Source organism: Abrus precatorius, unplaced genomic scaffold (assembly GCF_003935025.1).
Source record: "Abrus precatorius isolate BTA unplaced genomic scaffold, Abrus_2018 Scaffold2, whole genome shotgun sequence".
Taxonomy (NCBI): Eukaryota; Viridiplantae; Streptophyta; class Magnoliopsida; order Fabales; family Fabaceae; genus Abrus; species Abrus precatorius.
This window is the reverse complement of record NW_020874362.1, coordinates 12,148,023-12,171,206: the sequence shown is the minus strand read 5'-3', so window position 1 is coordinate 12,171,206 and position 23,184 is coordinate 12,148,023. Positions and strand designations below refer to the sequence as shown.

At 30.2% G+C, this 23,184-nt stretch overlaps 2 protein-coding genes across 2 annotated transcripts; both read left to right on the top strand.

Annotated features, from left to right (window-relative positions):
* The first annotated feature begins 5,263 nt into the window (after nt 1-5,263).
* LOC113860184 (alkane hydroxylase MAH1-like) lies at nt 5,264-6,766 on the top strand. The gene has a single exon (XM_027492862.1). It carries the CDS (start codon nt 5,264-5,266, stop codon nt 6,764-6,766), a length of 1,503 nt encoding a protein of 500 aa, XP_027348663.1.
* Nucleotides 6,767-21,008: 14,242 nt separating this feature from the next.
* On the top strand, nt 21,009-21,673 carry LOC113859465 (serine/threonine-protein phosphatase 7 long form homolog). The gene is made up of 2 exons (XM_027492233.1): nt 21,009-21,134; nt 21,221-21,673. The coding sequence occupies exons 1-2, from the start codon at nt 21,009-21,011 to the stop codon at nt 21,671-21,673; spliced, it is 579 nt and encodes a 192-aa protein (XP_027348034.1).
* The last annotated feature ends 1,511 nt before the right edge of the window (nt 21,674-23,184 follow it).

The window sequence follows — 23,184 nt, the reverse complement described above, 5'->3', positions numbered from 1 at the left end:
AGGTACAATATGGTGCCTCACCATACCTGCATTTATGCAAAACTCTTCAAATTCTCTGCTATAGAATTTTCTATCATTGTTAATTCTCATTCTCTTGACTAACCGCCCTCCTTGATTTACTTCTCGACCATGGGCTTCCATTGCTTGAATTTGATGAACACTTCATCTTTATATTTCAAGAAATAAACCTAGACTTTCTTAGAATAATCATCTATAAGTGTAAGAAAATAACGAGCTCTACCCAATGAGTTAATTGGAGCTAGACCTAAACATTTGAGTGGACATACTCAAATATCCCCTTCTTGCTATTTTTTTATTACCAAACTTCACTTGTTTATGCTTTTCAAACACACAATTTTCGCAAAAATTGAGTTTAAAGTTCTTAAAACTTATCAACAATCCTTTATTAGCAAATGTTTTCATTCCCTTCTCATTCATATGACCAAGCCTCATGTGCTACAATTATGTGACATCATCTGATCTTTCAAAGGATAAAATAGCAATAGTTTTTAGGGTTGTGCTTCCAAGCAGTATATAGATCTCTCCTTGTAGTTTTCCTTTAATCACCACCATTGCGCCTTTAGTCACCTTCAAAAAACCACCTTCTTCAACAAACTTGTACCCTCAATTGTTTAGGGCTTCCTCCCAAGATTTGGTACATGCCATTCCTGAATTTTCCTTTCAGTACCATCATGCAATTTGATTCACACAACTCTTTCGCCTATAACTCCAATAATTTTATTGTCTCCTAATATAACCTTTCTTTCTTGCGTTTCATACGAGGAGAAAAAATGTCTATTAGGTGTCATATGAAAAGATGCGCCAAAATCTAGGATCAACTCGTTCCCTGAGTCACTAGTGGCCAAGGCAAAGTTAGCATCACTATCTTCAAAATTTTCAACTATTATGTTGGCAAAATTTCTTGATTTTCTTTTTTCAGGACAATTCCTTCGAATATACCTTGCCTGGTGACAATGAAAACACTTTAAGGACTGGTGACTTTTAGATTTGAATCTACTCTTTCTTTTACTTCTTGATCCTTTTTCTTAGCTATGCCTTCTTACCACAAATAGTCCATCTACACAATTATCAACACCATATCCAAATACTAATTTTGCTGCTCCTTCATCGTTAAAGCCTATTTGACAACTTTGATTATAATAGAAGACCTACCATACATTATGGTATCATATAAATCATCATAAAACAGGAGTAATGAAGTCAATAAGATCATGGCTTGATCAATATCTTCAACTGTTATTCTAGCAGCTTGCACATCGGTAATCATCTGATTGAAGTTATCAATATGATCTTTAATTAGTTTTTCTCTAGAATACTTGAATGTATACAATCTCTTTCTTAGGTAGAGTTGGTTTGATAAGGTCTTAACGAAATATTTTTCTTATAATGCCTTCCATAACAAATTTGCAGTCTTCTCCTTCAATAACTCTCGCAACACATTATTTGTTAGGTTTAGTTGAATTGTACTCGTGCTTTGGCCATTATCTCTTTCTTTTTAACAAAATACAATGTTTCTAGTAACTTATCAACACCTTCCTATGTCTTTGTCAGGCCTTGTTGGTCTAACAATGCCTACAACTTTAGCTTCTATAAGTTGAAGTCATTGGACCTGTCAAATTTCTCCACTTAAAATTTTGGTACTAAAATTTTGGATTAAGTGTCTCTGATACCACTTGTTAAGAAATCAAAGTTTAATACACTTTAAGTGTGTGAACAACTTAATGGATTTGAGTGGAAGCATATGCAAAATTATTGTGAAAAATGATTGAATAATTCTATCTATCAAAAAATAATTAATACAAGAGATTCTAGTGAGATTCTCTCATACTACAATTGTACTATTACATAGTACTAAAGAGTATATACAAAATCCCCAATGTCTAAATTTAAAATTACACTTATAGAAAATTCTCTCAACTCTTTATTTTTCTCTTACTATAAAGCACTCAAAGAAAACCTTTTTCTTTTCTTTCTTCTGCTTTTTTATGTTGATTTTTCTATAAGAAAATGAAGACACATATTTATAGCAACATAGGAATTCATTTTTACCACACATGCATTTAAAGAAACACATGAAAGTAGGCTCTATGAATTCCTCTTGTAACTTTCCTTCATTTGACTAAATATAAGCTAATTTTAACACAAACTCTAATTCAACACCCCTCAAAGGAACCACTTCTATTAAGACTTCTCTATGCTCGATTGGACTTTCAAGATCTCCTCCAAATTATCTTCCACCTTCTTAACCTTTTTGATGATTCTTCTTGTCAAATCATCTTGTCATATTCTTTCAGCCCTTTCTCACGATAAACCTAATTTTTAGTAGGATATTTTTCTTGTAAGATCTTGGATAGATAAATACTTCAAAATATCTCATATCTACAATGTACCACCTTCAGAAAGAGGTTTTTGAAACTCTAGTAGAGAAGATCAAGGAGAGAGAGAAATTTCAAAAAACCCTAATCAATAGCATATTGTTGAAATATCAAATCTAATTCTTTTCTCATCATATTGTTTAATTAAGCATTTCGTACTATGAAGTGTTAACTTTTAGTTAAATTACATAAATATTAAAATTAATTTCATAAAAAAATAAAAATTGTATTATAAAAAAATAATTTATAAATACTAGATTGAAATTATACAATTTTTGTAACATCAAATGTTTAATTATACAATAATAATAATAATAATAATAATTATTATTATTATTATTATTAGTAGTAGTAGTAGGTAGAGAGTTTACGGAAGTCGACCAATATCAAGTCCATTTTTATGCAAATTTTCTAAGGTTTGGTTAAAAAAGTTTGCATTTATGAGCCTTATGTTCAATGTCCAGCCCACATTTGGATATGTATATTCAGGCAGACATAGTCGAGTTAAGTCATTTTGTCTCTCGCTAAAGTTACATATGTTATCACTTTTGATAGTTAAAAATGTTGGTCTTCAAATTAATTATTCATACATATCATCACTATTATTTAATTTTAGTCATTCAGATATCATTCAAGTATTTTGTTACCAAATTGGTTCTTAAAAACTGTAACTAAATTAGTATGTCAAAAATTTAAAATATTACTACATTAGTGTTTGTGTTTATGAAAGACTAATGTCGTTAAAAAATCTCTAAAAACTAATTTGGTGATAAGAAAATTAAAGAGTTGTAACTAAAATCTTTTCGAATGACTAATTTTATATTTAAGTTTTTCAAAGACTAACGTGGTGATGTATATAACTTTCGAAGACTTAAATCGATAACTTTCTATTTTAATTATTGCATGATAGTTTTATATGTTAGTAAAATATTTAATTTGTAATAAAAAGTAATAAAATTATAATTATCAAAATACATTTTGGTTAGCAAAAATATTAATATATTTTATATAAAAACCATATATATGTGTGTGTGTCATTTTATGTTATTTTCTATTTATCATCTAATTTAAGAATTTATTTTACTAATACTTCCGATTTATTAACTTAGCATTTCTTTGGTGTAAATAATTTTAAGATAGGGTTGGGTTGGTAGCGCATTTAATGTGGGAAAAAAACATTTAGATTTAAAAAATAATCACTAAAGTATTTATATGTTTATTTAATATGTATATATAAGAAATCTTGCATATAACATTTTTTTATGAAAATTACATAAATCTTGTTTATTTAATAAAAAATTACTACATTAATATTTTATATTGAGTGCATTTAAATATATATTAAAAAATTAAGACTTAAGAAAATATGGAGGTATAACCTACTAACCACTTGTTAGATATGAAACCACTCATTGCGTCACTCAATATAGTTATTAAACAAAATAGCTCAATAACTTTCAGCTCAAATTGTTTTTTCAACCTTCACATATACTTTTAGTTTTAAACTAGCCTATTGACTACTGTTTTCCAAACATAACCAAAGCATCTACAAATTAAAATATATATATATATATATATATATATATATATATATGTGTGTGTATAAATTTAAAATTATCATTATTATAGTGCAATTTGGTTACATACATCACATAATGCTATTTAATTTAATAAATAATTAAATTTTAAAAATATTATTTTAAATTTCAATAATAATAATGATTATAAAATTTATTTTAATAATTTCTGTAAATTATTTTTTTTAACTATATATTGTTTTCATAATAACAATATGTTTAAAAAGTATATTTGAAAAAGAGTTTTTGGAAAAGAATGGAAAAGAGGATATATTTTTTAATTTTAAATTAAAAAATTATATATTATTTATTGTGATAAATTTATGATTAATATATTAAGTTAATATACTAATTTATATTTTTTATTTTAAAAATATTAATTTTAAATATATTTATTTAAAATACAAAATTTGTCATCCCTTTTATCTCCTCCAAAACTTCCTTCCCAAACTATTCTTTGACAAAAAATCGTACAATTTCTCTTTATTGATGTCTCTATAACCCGTAATCTGTAAATATATCTAAATTATTTTAATTAATTTTTTTCATCTTTTCCTTAATAGATATTGGACTAATATTCTATTCATTTTGTATCCAGTCTTTTATAGTGAGATCACACCAAAGATAATTGATGGTATAATAATTAAACCTTGTCTTAAATTTGAGTAGTACTTTATTGTTACAAATATTTTTTATTTTTTATTTTATTTGTTGTTATTACGTCTTTTTTTATTTTTACTACTAAACTTGTATTTTCTATCTAACAACTTCATAAATTAAGTTTTTTATCATTTATAAAGTTGATCTTAAACACTTAAAATTAGAACTTCACACAATACTCTCTATTTTTACCTACAAATCATTTTCATCCTATTTTAAGTTAAAATTGCAATGCAAACGAGTTGAACTAAACTCTAATTTGAAATAAGTGAATCGCCACTAATATTGTCGTATAAGCCTATGAATGATTTGATTTCTACAACTGAAAGAAATAAATGCACACCTTCGAATAGATAAATCATATAACCACCAAAAGAAATGTAGAAATTCTATCATGCATCTAAACTAGTTTTGCTTACTAAGTTAATCCTCAACTGTTTTTCCATTGAACAAGAGTGAGACGTACAGCAAATCAATTAATAACATGAAATATAAATGACAAAGAAGGAAATCACTTATAAATAGACTAGTTGGTTCATTAAAACCCCACTGACAATTTTCATATCCTATTTTTTTGTTGAGAAACAATCTTTTGTTAAACACTACATAGAAAATATCTTTAGAGTTACAATGGCTGCGCTTGGAATTCGGGAATTCCTAGTGGCGGCTCTTGTTTTTGTTCTAATTCACTATTGGAGGGTCAATAGACACACCCCAATGGCTTACTGGCCCATTCTTGGAATGCTACCTAGTTTCTTGCTCAACACCCCCATCATCTTTGATTATATAACTTCAATTTTGAAACAAAAAGGAGGAACTTTCATGTTTGAAGGACCTTGGTTATCAAACATGAAAATTCTTTTCACTAGCGATGCATTGAATGTGCAGCACATCACAAGCACAAAGTTTGAAAACTATGGAAAAGGGAATGATTTTAGGGAGATTTTTGAGGTGTTAGGAGATGGGATTTTTAGGTCTGATTCCCAATTATGGAAGTATAATAGAACTTTACTTCATTCTATTTTTAAGCAGTCACAATTTCAGCTATTTATTAATAAAACTATCATGAAGAAGATAGATAGTTGTTTACTTCCATTTCTTGATCATGCATGCAAAGAAGGAATGGAAGTAGACCTACAAGATGCTTTTCAAAGGTTAACCTTTGACAACATCTGCTCCATAGTCTTAGGATTTGATCCTAATTGTCTTTCCATTGAATTTCCAGAAGTAGCATGTGAGAGAGCCTTCAATGAAGCAGAGGATGCCATACTCTATAGACACGTAATGCCAAGATGCTTCTGGAAGCTGCTCAAATGGCTTCAAGTTGGAAAAGAGAAGAAGCTCAAAGAAGGCCAGGAAATTGTTGACAAAATGTTGTACGAACAAATTGCATCCAAATGCAAAATGCAAAGCCAAAGTAGCATCCTAGGTGATGATGAGTCTCATTTTAACTTGCTAAATGTTCTTTTAAACAGTGAAGTAGGAAAAGGAAAAATAGATGACAAGTTTATGAGAGACACAGCAATAAATCTCCTAGCAGCTGGGAGAGACACCATTAGTTCAAGTCTCACTTGGTTTCTTTGGCTAGTTGCAACACACCCGTCTGTGGAAGCTATGATTCTTGAAGAGATTCAAAAACATTCACAAGGTAATTGGAAAGATTTAGGTGTGAAAGGGCTTAGCAAGTTAGTTTACTTACATGCAGCTGTAAGTGAAGCCTTGAGGCTTTATCCTCCTGTACCTTTTGAGCACAAGTGTGCATTGAAATTTGATGTGCTTCCAAGTGGTCACAGGATTAATGCAAATACCATGATAGTATACTCTTTGTATTCAATGGGGAGGATGGAGGAAATATGGGGAGAAGATTGCTTGAAATTTAGACCAGAGAGGTGGATTTCTAACAAAGGAGGGATCATTCACATGCCTTCTTACAAGTTCATCGCTTTCAATGCCGGACCAAGAAGTTGTTTGGGTAAGGACATAAGCTTCAATGAAATAAAGATGATTGCTGTTGCTATGCTGTGGAATTATCACATCCACTTGGTGGAAGGCCACCCCATAACCCCAGGTGTATCTGTTGTCCTTTATATGAAACAAGGCTTGAAGGTTATGCTGACAAAAAGAAGCATTTGATCAAGGGATATCAGTTCTAAATAACTGTGTGATGTTCACTTTCTACGTGTAAGGTTTATTTGAAGTTTAGTAATTTGATCTTTCATGTGTACTAAATGTTAATGTTTGTTTGGTTTTCGTTTATCCATGTAAGAGTATCAATATTTTTAATGTACTTTGTGCTTTTATGTTTGTATTTATATTGATCAAGATTGATAATGTACACGTTATTGTTATCTAGGTTTAGTGATTCTTAAGCTTTTTATTATTTATCCAGGTCTTCGTTAATTGTTATAATCAAGTAAATTGAATTCATTTACGGATCTATATATATTTTAACGCTATTAATTATAATTTACGTATTAAATTAATATTTATAAATTTTTTAATATATTTTCAAGCATGTACATGCTAAGTTCTCTACTTATCATATGCTCTCTAATTTACTTCGTCGACTGTGGAACCAAAAATTATTAAGAAGTTAAAATATGAATTCTGCTTTATTCATTCAAGCAAATTTGTCTATCTTAATCTGCATCAGTTAACCCAAAAAACAAAATCTGTTTTAGACATAGTTATGGTTCATAACGAAAATGAAAATTTGCGTCCTCATTTAATATAAAAGCTATAAATAATTTAAAATCCAAATTAGTATTTGAAAGAAATGAGGGTTGATGGCTGCACTTTTTCAATCGAATATCATAGAAGCACCCACCATGTTAATAATGTACAAAACTTTACATTGGAGAAAACTATATAAAGATTCTAAATAGTAGAGTGCATGGGCTGCATCTTTTCGGCATGCAAGATAAAATCACATACACTTCACATGCTCTGCAATGCAAAATGAGTTGAATGCATTAATTTCGTATGTGGTAGGGGCAACTTACTTGACTCTTTTCACTACATATTGGTCCTCCATTTGTGGTGAGTTAATAGTAAATATTTTTACTTTTCTTTTTATTTTAAAGGAGTTAAATATCCCTATATTTTGGCTACTCGACATTTTTAATTCATTTCGTTCTTCAGCATTTATGACAAAACTGTGATTTGTATCTTCGATTTTAGTCTAAAGACTATCTGTAAATATCTTTCCATAAGAAAGCTAAATAAATAAAGCATTACATATCTCATATCTCATGAGATTTTATATATGTATATATAAAAGCTCAAGAGATCCTAGGCATCACAAAAGAAATAAGATGACATCATAAATGTGATATTATTGTCGAAAACGTTGAAAGTACTACTAAATGCTTAGCCACAACTATTAAATTCTTTCATTATATACTGAACTTGAGCACATGATGCATTTATTCTATTGTCCTTAATGTGAAGGCTGTGAAGGTATGCATGTGTACAAATTGTACTGAATATAAATGAATTATTTTAACTATTCGTTTTCCTCGATTTCATCTCAATAATTATTTGGTTAAGTTTGTTTATTTGATTAAAATAAAACAAATAAAATTATAAAATTAAATTTGATTATTTAAATGAATCAAACTCAAATTTTATAAGTTTTATATTAATAAATTTCAGATAATATACTTATAATTTTGTGCATCGTCTTTTTATATACAGTTTCTATTTTACAAATATGGCATTTTCAAAACAATTACGTTTTTTTTTAGAAAAATTGCCAATGGTTTGAAACGTCGTTAATAGTTTTTTTCAGCATTTTTTTTATATTTAAAAATTATCATTGACAACGTTTTTTTGAAATATTTTTTGCCACAAAATTTTGTCATTGACAATTTAAAAAAAATTTAGACACAAAAAATTATTATTGGCGACTTTTTAAGCTTAAAATATTATAAAAATAACTTTATCCATTCAAAAATTGTCATTTGTCTTTTTCTTAAATAAAAAATAGTGTATAGTGACTTTTGAATCTTGATATATAAATATTTATTTCTCGCTCACAGCATATTGTAAGAGAAGATAACACAATACATTTCTTAGTTCTTTGCTTTATGCTTGAAGAAAAAAATGAGTGCAAATGTATTAATGTACTTTAATAGTGAGATTAATGAATCCATATTTTTACTAGTATTTTCATGTAGTTTTAATCCATTTGATAAAGAAAATATGTTGAAAAAAACAGAAAAACTCATAAAAATAGAATAGTTAAGGTTTTCTTTTAGATACATTGTTATTTTAGCATTTATGAATTTTCTGTGTAGAAATTAATAATTCAATCATGTTTTTGTAGGAAAATATGAGCAAAGTTCATAAAGATGGAAGATCAATGAAAGGATAGAAGAAAGTAGCAAAATCTAGACTAAAGAACTAAGATTTAATGGAGTTTAAGCTGGGCGTGATCACTTTTGCTGGCAAAAGTGATTGTTCCAGAGCTTGGAAATAAAGTGGATTCTGTGCGTAATCACTCTTATCCATAAGAGTGAGTGTTCCAAAGAATGTCGTAGTAGAGCACAGTAGCGCGTGATCACTTTCGTTGGTGAAAGTGAGTGTTCCAGAGAGACTTCAATCTCAGTAGAGTTGCGCGTGATCACTTTCGTTAACAAAAGTGACCACACGGCCTCTGGTGATCACTTTTGTTCATGAAAGTGATAGTTCCAGAGAGCTTCTCATCAAAGCAAGATGCGCGTGATCACTTTTGTTCATGAAAGTGAACACGCGGCCTCTGCGTAGTTACTTTAGTGCAGAAGAGTGATAACACGCGAAAAGCGAGAATTCTATAAATTGCAGAAAAGCTCAGAAACTTCTGATCTTTTCTCATTTTTTAATTTTTACACCTTAGGAGAGTTAGAGAGGGAGATTAGGGGCGACTTCCAAGCTCTGAACCTTGAGGAATCAAGTTGGGGATTGGATTTATGAAGAAATTCTACAGCTCCTCTTCTTCTACTCTTTCTTTCTCTTTTTCTTTTATGAACATGTTTTGATTTCTTTTTCTTATGGATTGATGGATCCGATTTTGATATTGTAAATTGATTGTGGATCTGAATTTTAAGATCTTGATTGTATTGAACGTTTAATTCTTTCCTTAATGCAGTTCTTGAATTTGCTATTCAATTGAATTGAACTTAGAGGATTTTCATCAATGGAAGTTGAGTTAATTTCTTATATATGAATTGAATGTCAAGGTTATGGATATCTTAGGGATAAGAATTCGTGATCTTGTGATCTCATAATTTCCAATGCCTAATGCAATATTTAATTAATTTACACCTAAGGAATTAGGGTAGTTAATTGAATATTAGGATTATTGAGGCAAGAGATTGTCCTTTGATTCAATAAGTGAAATTGATCATCAATCAATTAAGGAACTTAAAGTTCAGATCTACTTCAGTTTTGCAATTGATGAAGAGGTGAAATCAATCCTAACTTCATTCACACATTATTTCATTAATAAAATTCGTAGCTCTGTTTTGCTGTTATTTTTTTGTTTCTGCATTCTATTGCTTTTGTTCTTAAATGCTTCAAAATAATGCAAATTTCGCTTAGCTCAACTAGTTATTGATTTGTGAAGTGATAATTGATAGAACTAATCCCTGAGGATGATACTTGGAATTCAAACTGAATTCTAAATTTTATTACTTGTTACAACTACCTAGTACACTTGTTAGTTAGTGTTCTCTTAACTTTGTGACAGAGATTATTATAAACATGAGTGATGGAGTGATATTTATATGTGAGAAACTACCATGGGTGTATGTTCCATATAATTTTTCATTTGGAAAATTGAAGTATTAATTTAGTCAAAATATTAAAGTTGAGGCTACAAAAACAATTAAGAAAATAACCTACAAGTATCCAATCTCACTTTTTGGTGGTTTTATATAATACCAAACAATTCCAATAAGCAACTACAATTATCTTGAACAGATGTTCTAAATACATCATACATATCATTTCTTAACTTTCGCCATTGAATTGTATTTAAAGAAATTCCAGTTATTATTGATCATTAAGGTGGCGATAAGGAGGACGAAGCATATGCAAGTACCATTCCACACAGAAAGGTAGAATGAAAAAAAAAACATAACTGAAAGTGATGATTATGACTTTAAAGAACAATATGAAAACAATAAGAATAGTGAATATGAGGATGTGAATAAATATGTAGTCGATTAGGACATGACTTTATCAAACTTGGTGGTTGAACAATATCTATTTGGGAAGTAACATTTCATGCGCACCTTAGATCTTAATGTTATGCATTTGAGTTTCTAAAGTATGCATGCAAAGTTAGTTCTATGAGATTTATAATTATTTTACTAGTCTTAATCAATTTATGTTTGATAGGCTACTATGATGTAGATGGAGAACTTTATATTTAAATACAATTTAATGACAGAGAAGTTGTTTGACAAGCAATTAAGCATTATAATATTTCAAAAAGAATTGACTACAAAATGTTTGAGTCATAATTATATATATTTTATTTTAAAAGCATTAACTATAATATTAATTGTTGATGACTTATTCAAGCTAGTTTTAAAAAAATGTAAATTAAGTATAAACATGTGTTATTTAATGAGTGAATGCAAAGAAGGGTTGCAAAACCCTCTCAATTTCTCGGTATATAGTAAGAAATATAATACAAGAAAGTGTTTATGAATTAGTAAGCATATAAAGAAATCATGTCCAATTATAACAAGAGGCAAAAGCTTATTAATTTTTTTATATTTTTAAAATTAATTACCAAAATAAAATAAAATTTAAGTAATTTTTTATTTTAGGTCTTTTTACTATGTCATTACTAATTTTGTCTAGAACAAAACTTAATTATAAAAAGATGAAATTATATAATTGAGACGTGTCAAAACAATATTTTTAAAAATTAAATTAAAATAACTAAAGATAAGTATAGCATGCGATATAATCACAATAAATTTCATATCTAACGTAGATAAATTTAATCTCTAACACAAGACAAAACTTGGTTCATAATAACTGCTTTCAACAGTGATAGCACAGCGCCTTTGATTCATGATCCAAATCCCTATTCTCCGCATGATGTTGGTGCTCTATCTACACCAATGTCAAATTCTACTTCTCTTTTTTATATTTATTATTTTTAGATTTAAATACCTTTTAACTACCTCCAAATAGGGTTAAATTCAAAAAACTACCTCAGAAATGTTTTTTTTTTCATTTTAATGTCTAACTAATTTTTTTTTCTAATTTTATACCTAACGTTAACCTCCGTCAGTTGAATGGTGACATGGCTAACAGTTTGCCACGTCACCATCGATCTCTCTCATCCACCTCACCCTAAACCACCACATCAGTATTTTTGAGTTTAGAAAAAGAAAAAAACCAAAAAATAGAAATTTAAGCACGCAGTTAACATTTGGGGGAATGTTGAAGAAGGCTTAAACCACCATTTGGACAGTTACTCAATCTTGAACACAGAGTGAAATATTTCCAAATAGAAAGCAAAAAATCCTTGAACCCCTTATATGATATTGTAGTTTGTTTCTCATCTTCATCTTTACCTATTCTATTTATCGTTTTCGAAACAAACATCGTCGTTGTTGTTTTTTCCTTGTTTCCTAAGCACTGTGGTTGTTACCAGAGGCGACGTTGTAGACATTGTTGACATTGTTGAAGGTAAGTGTTATTGCGGGTTAGGGTTTTCTTTGCTAAATTTTTGCTTTACCTAACACAAATATTTGTTCCTTTTTGTATGTAGATAGCTTTCAATGTTATAATTCATCGTGGGGGTCATTTTGAACTGGACCTCGTGATGCACTATGTTGGGGGCAAAGAGGTTGTTGCTGTAAAGAATATTGATATGGACAGGTGGTTATACTTTGAAGCACTTAGGATTTTAAAATAAGATTTAGGTTACGGAGAGCACCTTATGAGGATATGGTGAAAATTTGGTCCTTCTGACTTCAAGGAAATCAATTGTGATAGTGTAGCCCTCGACATGGCTAATTTTGCCATTTCTAACAGTGTGGAGGTTGAAATATATGTTGTTTGTGAAGGAGGCAAAGAGGGTGTTATTGGGGACAATTTTTTCAGTAGTGAGGAGGAATCTCTAAACGAAATTCATTTAGATGAAAGTGAGGAGGATAAGGCTGGTGACATGGATGATGGATTTAACAAAGATGTTCTAGAATTTGGGCGAGTAAAAGGCAGAAGGAAGAAGTCATTTGCAAAGAAAGTGAATGAAGATGTTGAGGCTAAGGAGGTAGATGTTGCTCAGAGTGTTCATCAGCCTGACAAAGTCAATGTTCGTGTAGAGGTTGTTTGGATTTCTAGAGATGAAGATTCTGTTGAAAAGTCAACCCCTGAAGGAGACTTACCAAGTGCGCTTCAAAGTGATGGTTAGTCTAGAAGAAGGGTGGCTGTTAGTGGTGGTGTTGCAGGTGTTGGGGGGTAGGGATGCTGCTGTTGGGGGTGGTGATGCTGTTGGGGTTGGGGATGATGTTGTTGGAGGTGAGGATGATGATGATGATGTTGGGACTACTGCTGCTGTTAAGAAACCTAGAGGTGGCAAAAAAAGGAAAAAAAAGGGTGTTAGGATGAGGCAATCAAAAAGAGTGAATATTTTTTGTCAGAGTAGTCAAGGTTTACACAATGCAGATGATTTTTATAAGGTACAAAAAGTACAAGCTGACAACATTGATCATGGTCATGCAAGTGAAGAGTTTCCCAGTGGTGACTCTGAAGAAGATGGTTATAGAAGAAAATATTCCAGATTTAATGTTGATGAATTGAATAAGGATTATAAGTGGAAGTTGGGTTTGGAGTTTAGTTCCATCAAGAAGTTTAAGGACACAATTCAAGAGTACAATGTGTTGAATGGAAAGGTAATCAGATTCGATTTGAATGACAAGAGGAGGGCAAGGGCAAGATGTAGGTATTTTGTTGAATACTCTGTGTATGTTAGTAAGGTCAGTAATTCAAAGCCTTATAGGTTGAACACTTTGGTTGACAAACACATATGTGGAAGGGTTTTTCACAATAAGAGTGCGAAGTCTGCTTAGGTTGCCAAAGTTTTGATTAACAAGATGAAGGTCAGGACTATTGACATAGCATTAAAGGATATTGTTGGAGAAATTAAATCCAATTATTCCACTGGGATAACACTGTCAAGAGCATTCAGGGCTAAACAGATAGTTAAAAGTGTGATTGATGGTGACTTTGACAAACAGTATGGACTATTGTGGAGATATGCAACTGAACTTAAACAAAAAAAGTGTAGGCAATACCTGTGTGAAGACCACGTATGAGAAAAATCACAAGATCTAATGCAAGAGCACAAGGAACATCTACTGCTGCAGAGATGTATCAAGCTATTACTGCATATTTGAATGAAGGGCTAACTCCACCACCTTTATCAACTCCACTAAGTCAACCAACTAGACCTGAATGAAGACTGTGTTTTTTGGGAACCATTTTAGGAGGGAGAATAGTCTTTATGTTATATTGTATTGGGAGTAATTTAACTTTATTTTAAACAATGTACAACAGCTTACTTTAAGTTAGTATTCATATGAATGGGAACCCTTTTATGGACCACTTTCTGTACCTTTTGATTACATTAAACAATGTGCAGCAAGTACGCGCCCGTGTATATGAATGTGTACCTCACTGGTCACGTCAATTAAAGCACATAATTAGAACCAGAGATATATATGGGCAAGTACATGGCCGTGTATATGAATGTGTATCTCATTGGTCGCCTTCATTTGAAGTACATCATCAAAACCAGAAATGTACTCGGTCAAAGTACATGGTCGTGTACATGGACGTGTACTTTTCAAAAACGCTGTGCACTGCAAAAGTTAGAGATCAAAGATGTACATGGGCGTGCACTTTTCAAAAAAGTTGTGCAGTGCAAAAGTTAGAGATCAGAGATGTACACAGTCAAAGTACATGGTCGTCTACTTTTTAGAAAAGTTGTGCAGTGCAAATGTTAGAGATCAGAGATGTACACGATCAAAGTATATGGCCGTGTACATGGCCGTGTACTTTTCATTTACGTCAAAGTTGAACTTTTGAGAGAAAATGAGCCCTTGGACCACTCTTATAAAAGGGAACTTGGCACAAAAGCCTAGGATTGTGAATAAATAATCACAACAGTACATTGATTGTGAATTGTTGTGAAATCATGATCAATTTTTATTTCTAATCAACCTTATTTTTATAAGAAGGGTGAAACTTTCCAGGCAGTGCTTTTGTAATTGATGCTGACACAGCAGTGAGGCTTATTAATGTATGTAATTATGTAACACCTTAAATTTAATTTCAATTAAATAATAATTTCACAAATCAGATAATCAATTTTTATAAAATACTTCAAAATAAGGGAAGGGTTACAAATTAATATCAAATAACTGCTATAAGACTAGTTCAATTACAACAATTTCAAAATAAAATCTAAGTCCTATAGCAGTCCATCTGTCCATTCACTGAGTTCGGTGCTAATCGTCTTGATTACCTGAAAAATGAATGTAAGGGTGAGTACTCTACACTACCTAAAAACACACAATCAACGTAGAGTCTCACCTCCAAAACATTTCCAACACATTAAACAAAAACAATCACAAGCAGCATTTCACATTCATAAGTACAATTCATAACCCTATGCATATGCACGTCAGCCACACTCATTGTGGCACTGTGATCACAGATTTACACCATGAATGGTCGCCGGTTACTCCCGCCTCACAGATACCACGTGGACAGTCACGGGTCACTCAGCAAAGGTAATAGTCAGAGGTCTAGTCAGGAAGAGAGTGTGTGACCCGTGGTGCACCCGTTACACAGTCAGTGTCACCACCACTCCCTCTTCCCCAAGGTATTTCTACCGTCCTCATCTCCCACACCCCAAGTGTATCGATGAACCATTCACAACACATTACAACGACGCTAACATGCTCATTCACACATATTTCATTTACGCATGCAATAATCATGCTTACACACGGCACACAGCCCACATTGCATTCAAATACATGGCACTAGACCCACATTCATTTCACATTGCATAGCACATAGCCAATATTCATCTATATTACACCACATTTACATACAATCCACATCCATCCAGTTTGGGTCAACATACATAATGTTCACACATCACAGCACATGGCCCATATTACATTTCTCAGCAATTTCCTACCCACTAACTCAGCCACAGCACAACATTAAACAAAATAACAACAATTCATGCACAAAAGAGTAGGATAAAGTTCCCTCCTACTAAATCCACCAAGAAGCGCTCCCCCTCATGGATTTCATCCTAAACACATGGAGAAACTCCATGAGAAGCCAGGGAAACCATGAAAACGGAGAAAGGGAATGAAAAACCAAAACCCTAACCATTAAAACTTACCTCCAAGCATTCCCTACATGGATTCAACCTTCAATCAAGTTTCCGAGCAGCTTTAGAGGCAATTTAATCGGTGGAAAAGGGCTTTGAGCATGAGAGGATCGAAGGGAGAGGGAGAAATAACTCTCCCCGAACCCTAACCCCCTTTAAATCCCTTTTTGGTCGCGACACTCTCGCTACAGCGAGATATTCTCATTTCAGCGAGGGGACCTCGCTGCAGCGACACGCCCTCTCACTACAGCGAAAAAACTAGAGAAAATTACACGCTGGTTTCTGCAGAATCTCGCTACAGCAAGACCCTCTCACTACAGCGAGACTACACCCAGAAATATACCCCAAACTGTCGCTCTGTCGCTACAACGAGACGTCTCTCACTATAGCAAGAAGGCGACAGTTCTGATCCTTTCTCCCAGGGCCCTCTCGCTACAGCGAGAACAACCCAGTGTTACGCCCCGCACTTAGGCACTTAGCCAATTTTCAACCTATCCAGTCATGCATACACACATATATATGTACGCATACATATTCACAATATATATCTAAAAATACACACATGAATATCCATTTAGATTTATATAATTATCAATAATTTATATTACAAAATTCGAGACGTTATAAATTACTTGCTGCTTAGATCAATTTATCAATTTTACATGATTTTCGTTTACAAATGTGCATCATAAATCTTATGTCATTGAACCAAATTCAACAGGCTAAACAGAATAAATAACATAGTGAACATAGTCACGAGCATAAATCTTATGTCATTGAATTCATTTAACCATATTCAAAACAACTTTCACTCCATTGAATTACAAACTGCCAACATTTAAAACTTTCCTACCAACAACATTCATTGCCACTACAATGCTCACAATGGTAATGAAAAACCAAAGCACACTCACTAAACATACTAAAATCTTCACCCTATTCCTCTTAACAACAATCTTTTTCTTTTTGTGGGATATTTTAAGCTTCATTAATGCAAGTTGTTGATGGAGATTATCACATTCTTGCTAAAGTCTCACCATCTCTTCTTTAGTTTTTTCCATTTCTCCTCAATTTTTTTTTTCAACCTCCATTAAATCACCAATCTTTGCCTTTAACTCTTGAATTGTATGAATTTTTTTCATCATAACAGACTCATTATCTCCATCTACAGGCTTTTTAACCCAACAAAAATAATTGCAAGAATTAGGTTCCTGCAAACCATATACAAACAAATTTGTAAATACAATCACAAATTTAGAACAAATACAACCAGTTGAACTTACATTTCAATCAGAGCATCTCCAAAACCTTCTACCAAGATTATCCTTGCTCTGTGAGGTCAAAATTATAGCCGACTTTTTACATTTGCAAGTTACACCTCATGCAAAAGATGAGCACGATGAACCATCCACACTAGTCATTTCGTTAAGATGAAGAATCAAAATGGAACCCCAGATGGATAATGACAACACACGATAAAGAACCCTAACCTTCTTTTTTCTTTTCTGCTTCTTCCTTTCGAGTTCATCTTTAGCGTTTTCGTTCTGTGCTTCTTCTTCAATTATAATTTTAGATTTGACCCTCTTTCCCTCTTCAGCATCTTTGTTTTGTGCTTCTTGTTCAATTACAGTTTTAGATTTGGCCATCTTTCCCTCACATAACCCAAAATGCAAATGCAACTTTTAGGTTAAAATTCAAAAATGTTGACGTGAAATCTGATGTGGTGGTTTAGGGTGAGGTGGATGAGAGAGATCGATGGTGACGTGGCAAACTGTTAGTCACGTCACCATTTAACTGACGGAGGTTAACGTTACATATAAAATTGAAAAAAAAAATTAGTTAAGCATTAAAATAAGAAAAAATTTGAGGTAGTTTTTTGAATTTAGCCTTATTAAGGTATTTAAACCTTATTTTTATTCTCAAAGTAATTAACTATTATTACAGTAGTTATTCTTTTAAAAAATATTAAAATTATATTAACTTATACTTGATATTTATTAATTTAACATGTTTCATATAGGAATTTTGCTATTTTATTTCATTTAAAGTATTAATTAAAAATTTAATAAATAGAAAATTATTAAAACAAAATTAAAAATTATGATACAAATGTACTAATATTTTTCAAAACTTTTTCACTAATATATTTAAAATACTGAATAAACTTTGTCTTAGTTTAAATATGTTGTTTATATGTAATTATATAATTAACCAAGTATCATTAAATTTATAATATTAAATTTTGTTCATCAATATGCATTGGTGTAGACGTACATGCACATAGTTAAAAGGCACAGCATTCTACTACCGACAAAGAAATTCTCCATGTTAAAGTCTTCTTTGAAGTGACATCTTGTCTATCTAAGCATAGTGGTCAAACTGAGTGGGTAGTGGTGCAAATGACACATTGATATTGCAAGTTTTGTTCGTGTTAGACATGAAGTTAAGTCTCGTTTGTATTAGGAATTAAATTTGTTAAAATTACGTCACATATTATACTTGTCTTCAGCCACTTTAATTTGAATTTTTTTAAATATTATTTTATTTCTAATATAAACAAAATTTAACAGAATTTTAACATGTATTTTAATTTTTTAATTATATCTTTTCTGACAAAACTTAATTAAAAAATAAATTTTATTTTTTGCATAAACAAAATTAGTAATTATGTGAAAATAATTTAAATTTTGTTTTATTTTAATAATTAATATTTTTAAAAAAAGCATTAAAAAATTAATAAGCTGGAGGAAGAACTCAGGAAGTGACAGTAAGTAGGTAAATTTATTTAAATAATACTATTTATAAAATAAATTCTAGAAATGGATTTATTTTAAAACATATTCTCTGTTTAGGCTAATTTTTTACTAGATCAGCACTTGTCTCGCACCTGCATGGGCGATAGCAATTTTTTAATAATTTTTAAATAGTCTATCGTTTCAGATTGTCCAATATAGCTATATACCCTGACACGTGGAATTGGACAAATAAAAAAAATAAAAATAAAAAGAGTATCAGTCTTATAAATGCGATAGTAGCCACGTGTCAGAAATGGATTTGTATCGTCCCACCAGCAACGATAGTTGTTTGAAATCAACGGTTTGGGAAAAAAGTGGACACGTGTTCAAATCGTAGCTGTATCAGCTCTGGACTAGGCTATTGACTTATTTGGTGCGATACTATTTGAGGTATGGACACGTGGCTTCGTCGAAACGGGTGCCGCGAACGGGCTTCTTCTTCCCCTTCCTCCTTCCCTCCCTCCATTAACGCCGGCATCAAGAAAAATTTTCATTGTTGGTCTAAAATTTTTCTGATCAAGTTTTCAATTATGCAGTGTTTTTAGAGAAATCCAAAGGTAAATATAACATTATGAAATAAATAAGTTTTATTTTATTTGTAAAAAAAAATTATGTTTTTACATGTTTTGAAATTTTATACATTGCAGTCCATTTTCGTCGGTCCTATGCCAATCCATTTTCTTTGGTCTGAGGTTAGTGAAGAATGGAAGTTTTATATATATTTTTATTATATTTTATTTGAGTCCTTAATTTTTTATTGTATAATATTATTTAAAAAAATTGTAATATGTGAATTTTTTTTTGGATTGGAAATTAGATTTAAAAATTGATTAAATGTTGTTGTATTACGGGTAGTTTAACATTAAATTTAGAATTTTATGTATATATGTAGATTTAACTGAGTAAATTATATTTAACATTGTACTTAATGTCAGTAAAATAAGATGAAATATTTATTGTAATTATTAAATAAATTTTTTTAATGGTATAGGATTTTTATAAAATAGTAAAATGCATAATTACTTAAAAATTGCATAATAAAACATGAATTATTTATTAAAATTTGTAATAAACTTTATTATTGTTTAAATTAATTAGGGGCATAATTAAAAGGAAAAAAATTGTAAAGTAAAAAACTTTAAAATGTAGAATAATTTTTATTAGAAATAAACAAAATTTTAAGTAAACAAACTTTTAAAAATAGTAACTAGTACATGAAAAAATGTTACAAGTAAATTAGAAATTATTAAATTTTTAATGATAAAAATTTAAAATAAAATTATTTTTAATTTGATATGAAGAGAGAATTTAAATGATAATTAAAATGAAATATATATGGTTCAATTGAAATAATCAATATGTAATATCGTATAAAAAATAATTATTTAAATAATTTATTTCAAGATTCATAAAAATTAATAATTGAATTTTAAAATAAAAACATATTACATTTTAAATATATAAGAAATATTTGGTTGTTGTATAGTAAAATAAAATTTATATTAGTAACTTTTGTTTAAAAAAATTAATTACGTAAAATTATAATTATACATATTATTAAAAAAATTTACAAGTTGACATCTGTAATAATAAAAAATATAGTTAAAATAATTTATAAAATGTTATAACTTTTTAGATTAATATTAACTCTGGTTAGGAAATAAATTTATGTTATCACATTAAAAATAAATTATATTAAAGTAAGAATATGGTTAAGTTAGATATATTAAATGGAAACAATTAATAAAAAAGTTGTTAAAATTTATTTACGTAAGTTAATAAATATGTTGCTATACATCAATATTAAACTACTATAACTTTGATAAACTATAACTCTAATATATAAATTGTCGTAGGAATAATACGGTTGTATCATTATAAATTTAAAAATAAAAGTGAAATTATATTGTAAAATAAAATATCAGTCATGTATATACATATATAATAAAATAATGTAAATAAAATAATATTAGATATTTATATGTAATCGTACTATTAATTTTTTTTGTTCCATATCATTATGCATATTTAGCCTTACTATGTATATATATTGACTAAATTTAGTGTTGTGTATTTAAATAATTGAAAGATGCGTCAAACTAATTTATTATTATTGTTAATAATATGTTAATAATATTAATATTTTATTTTAAATTATCAGATGGCTTCATCTTCTTCACAAGGTCTAGTGATTAATCCAGGCTCAGAGGACCCATCATTATTGCGTTTTCAAAGTATACATGTGTCTGAACACATTTGGGATGGTCGAGAGCATCCCATAATAAAGGTTAGGAAGTGTCAATTTATACCAGCTGGTCTAGACGGTGTTCCTGCAGAGATTTTACCACATTTAGAGTTGGCTGGCTTTGCTAGAGTGGCGCAACTTACCAACTTCCATTGGATAGACATTTGATTACCACATTAGTTGAGAGATGGAGGCTTAAGACACACACGTTTCATATGCCACCAGGAGAGTGCACCATAATGCTTCAAGATATAGCCATACAGATAGGTCTTCGGGTTAATGGACTTCCAGTATTTGCAGCGACTGGCAGTAATTGGCCGCAGATAGTTGAGGATAGTTTAGGTATTAGGCCACCACCAAAGGCTTTTGTGGGCAGCAATTTGAAGCTTCGTTGGTTAGAACAACATTTCACTGATGTTGTTATGCATAATCAGAACGAGCTTCAACTGACAAGATTTACTAGAGCGTATACTATGAGACTAATTGGAGGGTTCATGTTAGCAGATCATTCTAGCAGCAGAGTCACAGTTCGATACCTGCCTTTACTTGAGGACTTCACCATCGCAGGGAAATATAGTTAGGGAGGAGCAACTCTTAATTTCTTATATAGAGAATTGTGCATGGCAACAAACATTGACAGAGTTGCCATCGGTGGTTTGACTTCATTGCTAGTTATGTGGGTCTGGGATAGGTTCCCATGTTTGTCTCCCTCCATGATTCATATACATGAACATCTAAATTTTCCATTTCTTGATCAGCATGTTCTCAATTAATATAAGTATAATGGAAACTTGAATTCCAAAACGGAGTTTCAATCATGCCTGCATTACAACCAAATCCTCCAGTTTATATACTTTATTCATGAAATATATAAATTAAATTATATAATATATAATACCACCATGTGGTGTATTTTCATGAGTATTTAATATTGAATTAAGATGATCATCCACATTAGTATCTGATGAACTATCTGTTGAAAAATTCCATTCATTTTCATCATCATCAACATCTTCATCTTGATATTCACTTTCTACATAATCATAAAATTTGCTATCACATAAACATACTTATAACACATTAAATATCAATTTTTATCAAACGAAAAACATTCTCATACCTGATCCTAATTCATGCTCATCATCATCACAGATATGTCACGTAAAAATGTGGCATTTAAGTTCACACATTCTACCCGAATACAAGAACTTTCACCATATGCAATATCACATAAAAATGTGGCATTTAAGTTCACACATTCTACCCGAATACAAGAACTTTCACCAGATGCAATATCTGCATATACTTCAATTGCACTCCTTTGATTTTGTTGTAAAAAAATACTTAACATACAATCGATATCTTCTTCATCACATATATCCATATTTGTATATTGTCTACCAATTGGATCTACTAAAAACTGTGAAATCAATATAGATATAACTTGATTAGTAGACAATTATAATTTTTTATGAATCTTTTCTTTTAATGTCTCAAAACTTATTCCACGTTCAATTTTAATCATTTTATTATTTTCTTCAAAGGTAACACTCTCATTACTCGAGAATATTTGACCATTCTAATATACTATTATCACAAAATCAGTCATCCTGCATCAACAAATTAAATACACATACAATAAATTAAATCAGTAAAATTTAACAAATTAAATACGCATACAACAAATTTGACACTTTTATCATATATACAACATTCTCCTATTTTATATAAAATTATTTTATTTTTTTAACTATATTAATTTCTTACTTTTACGTATTTAACAATGATTTTTAATAACTGCAGTTTTTTTACTTTATATTAAATTTATAATAAACCATTTTTATTTACAATATCTATTTATTTACAATATTGCATCAATCTTTATTTTTTTGGCTAACATAACACAACAAAGTTTACATTTAAAGTTAATTATCAAGATAAAATACAAAATATATTTGTATATGCATTATTAAATTGTTTTAATATTGTATGCATTAAAATTTAATGACTTTAACGGATTATTATTATTCAGCCGTTATTTTTGTTATTTAAACAAATTTCTATCACATTAATGTAATTATTTAACAACTAA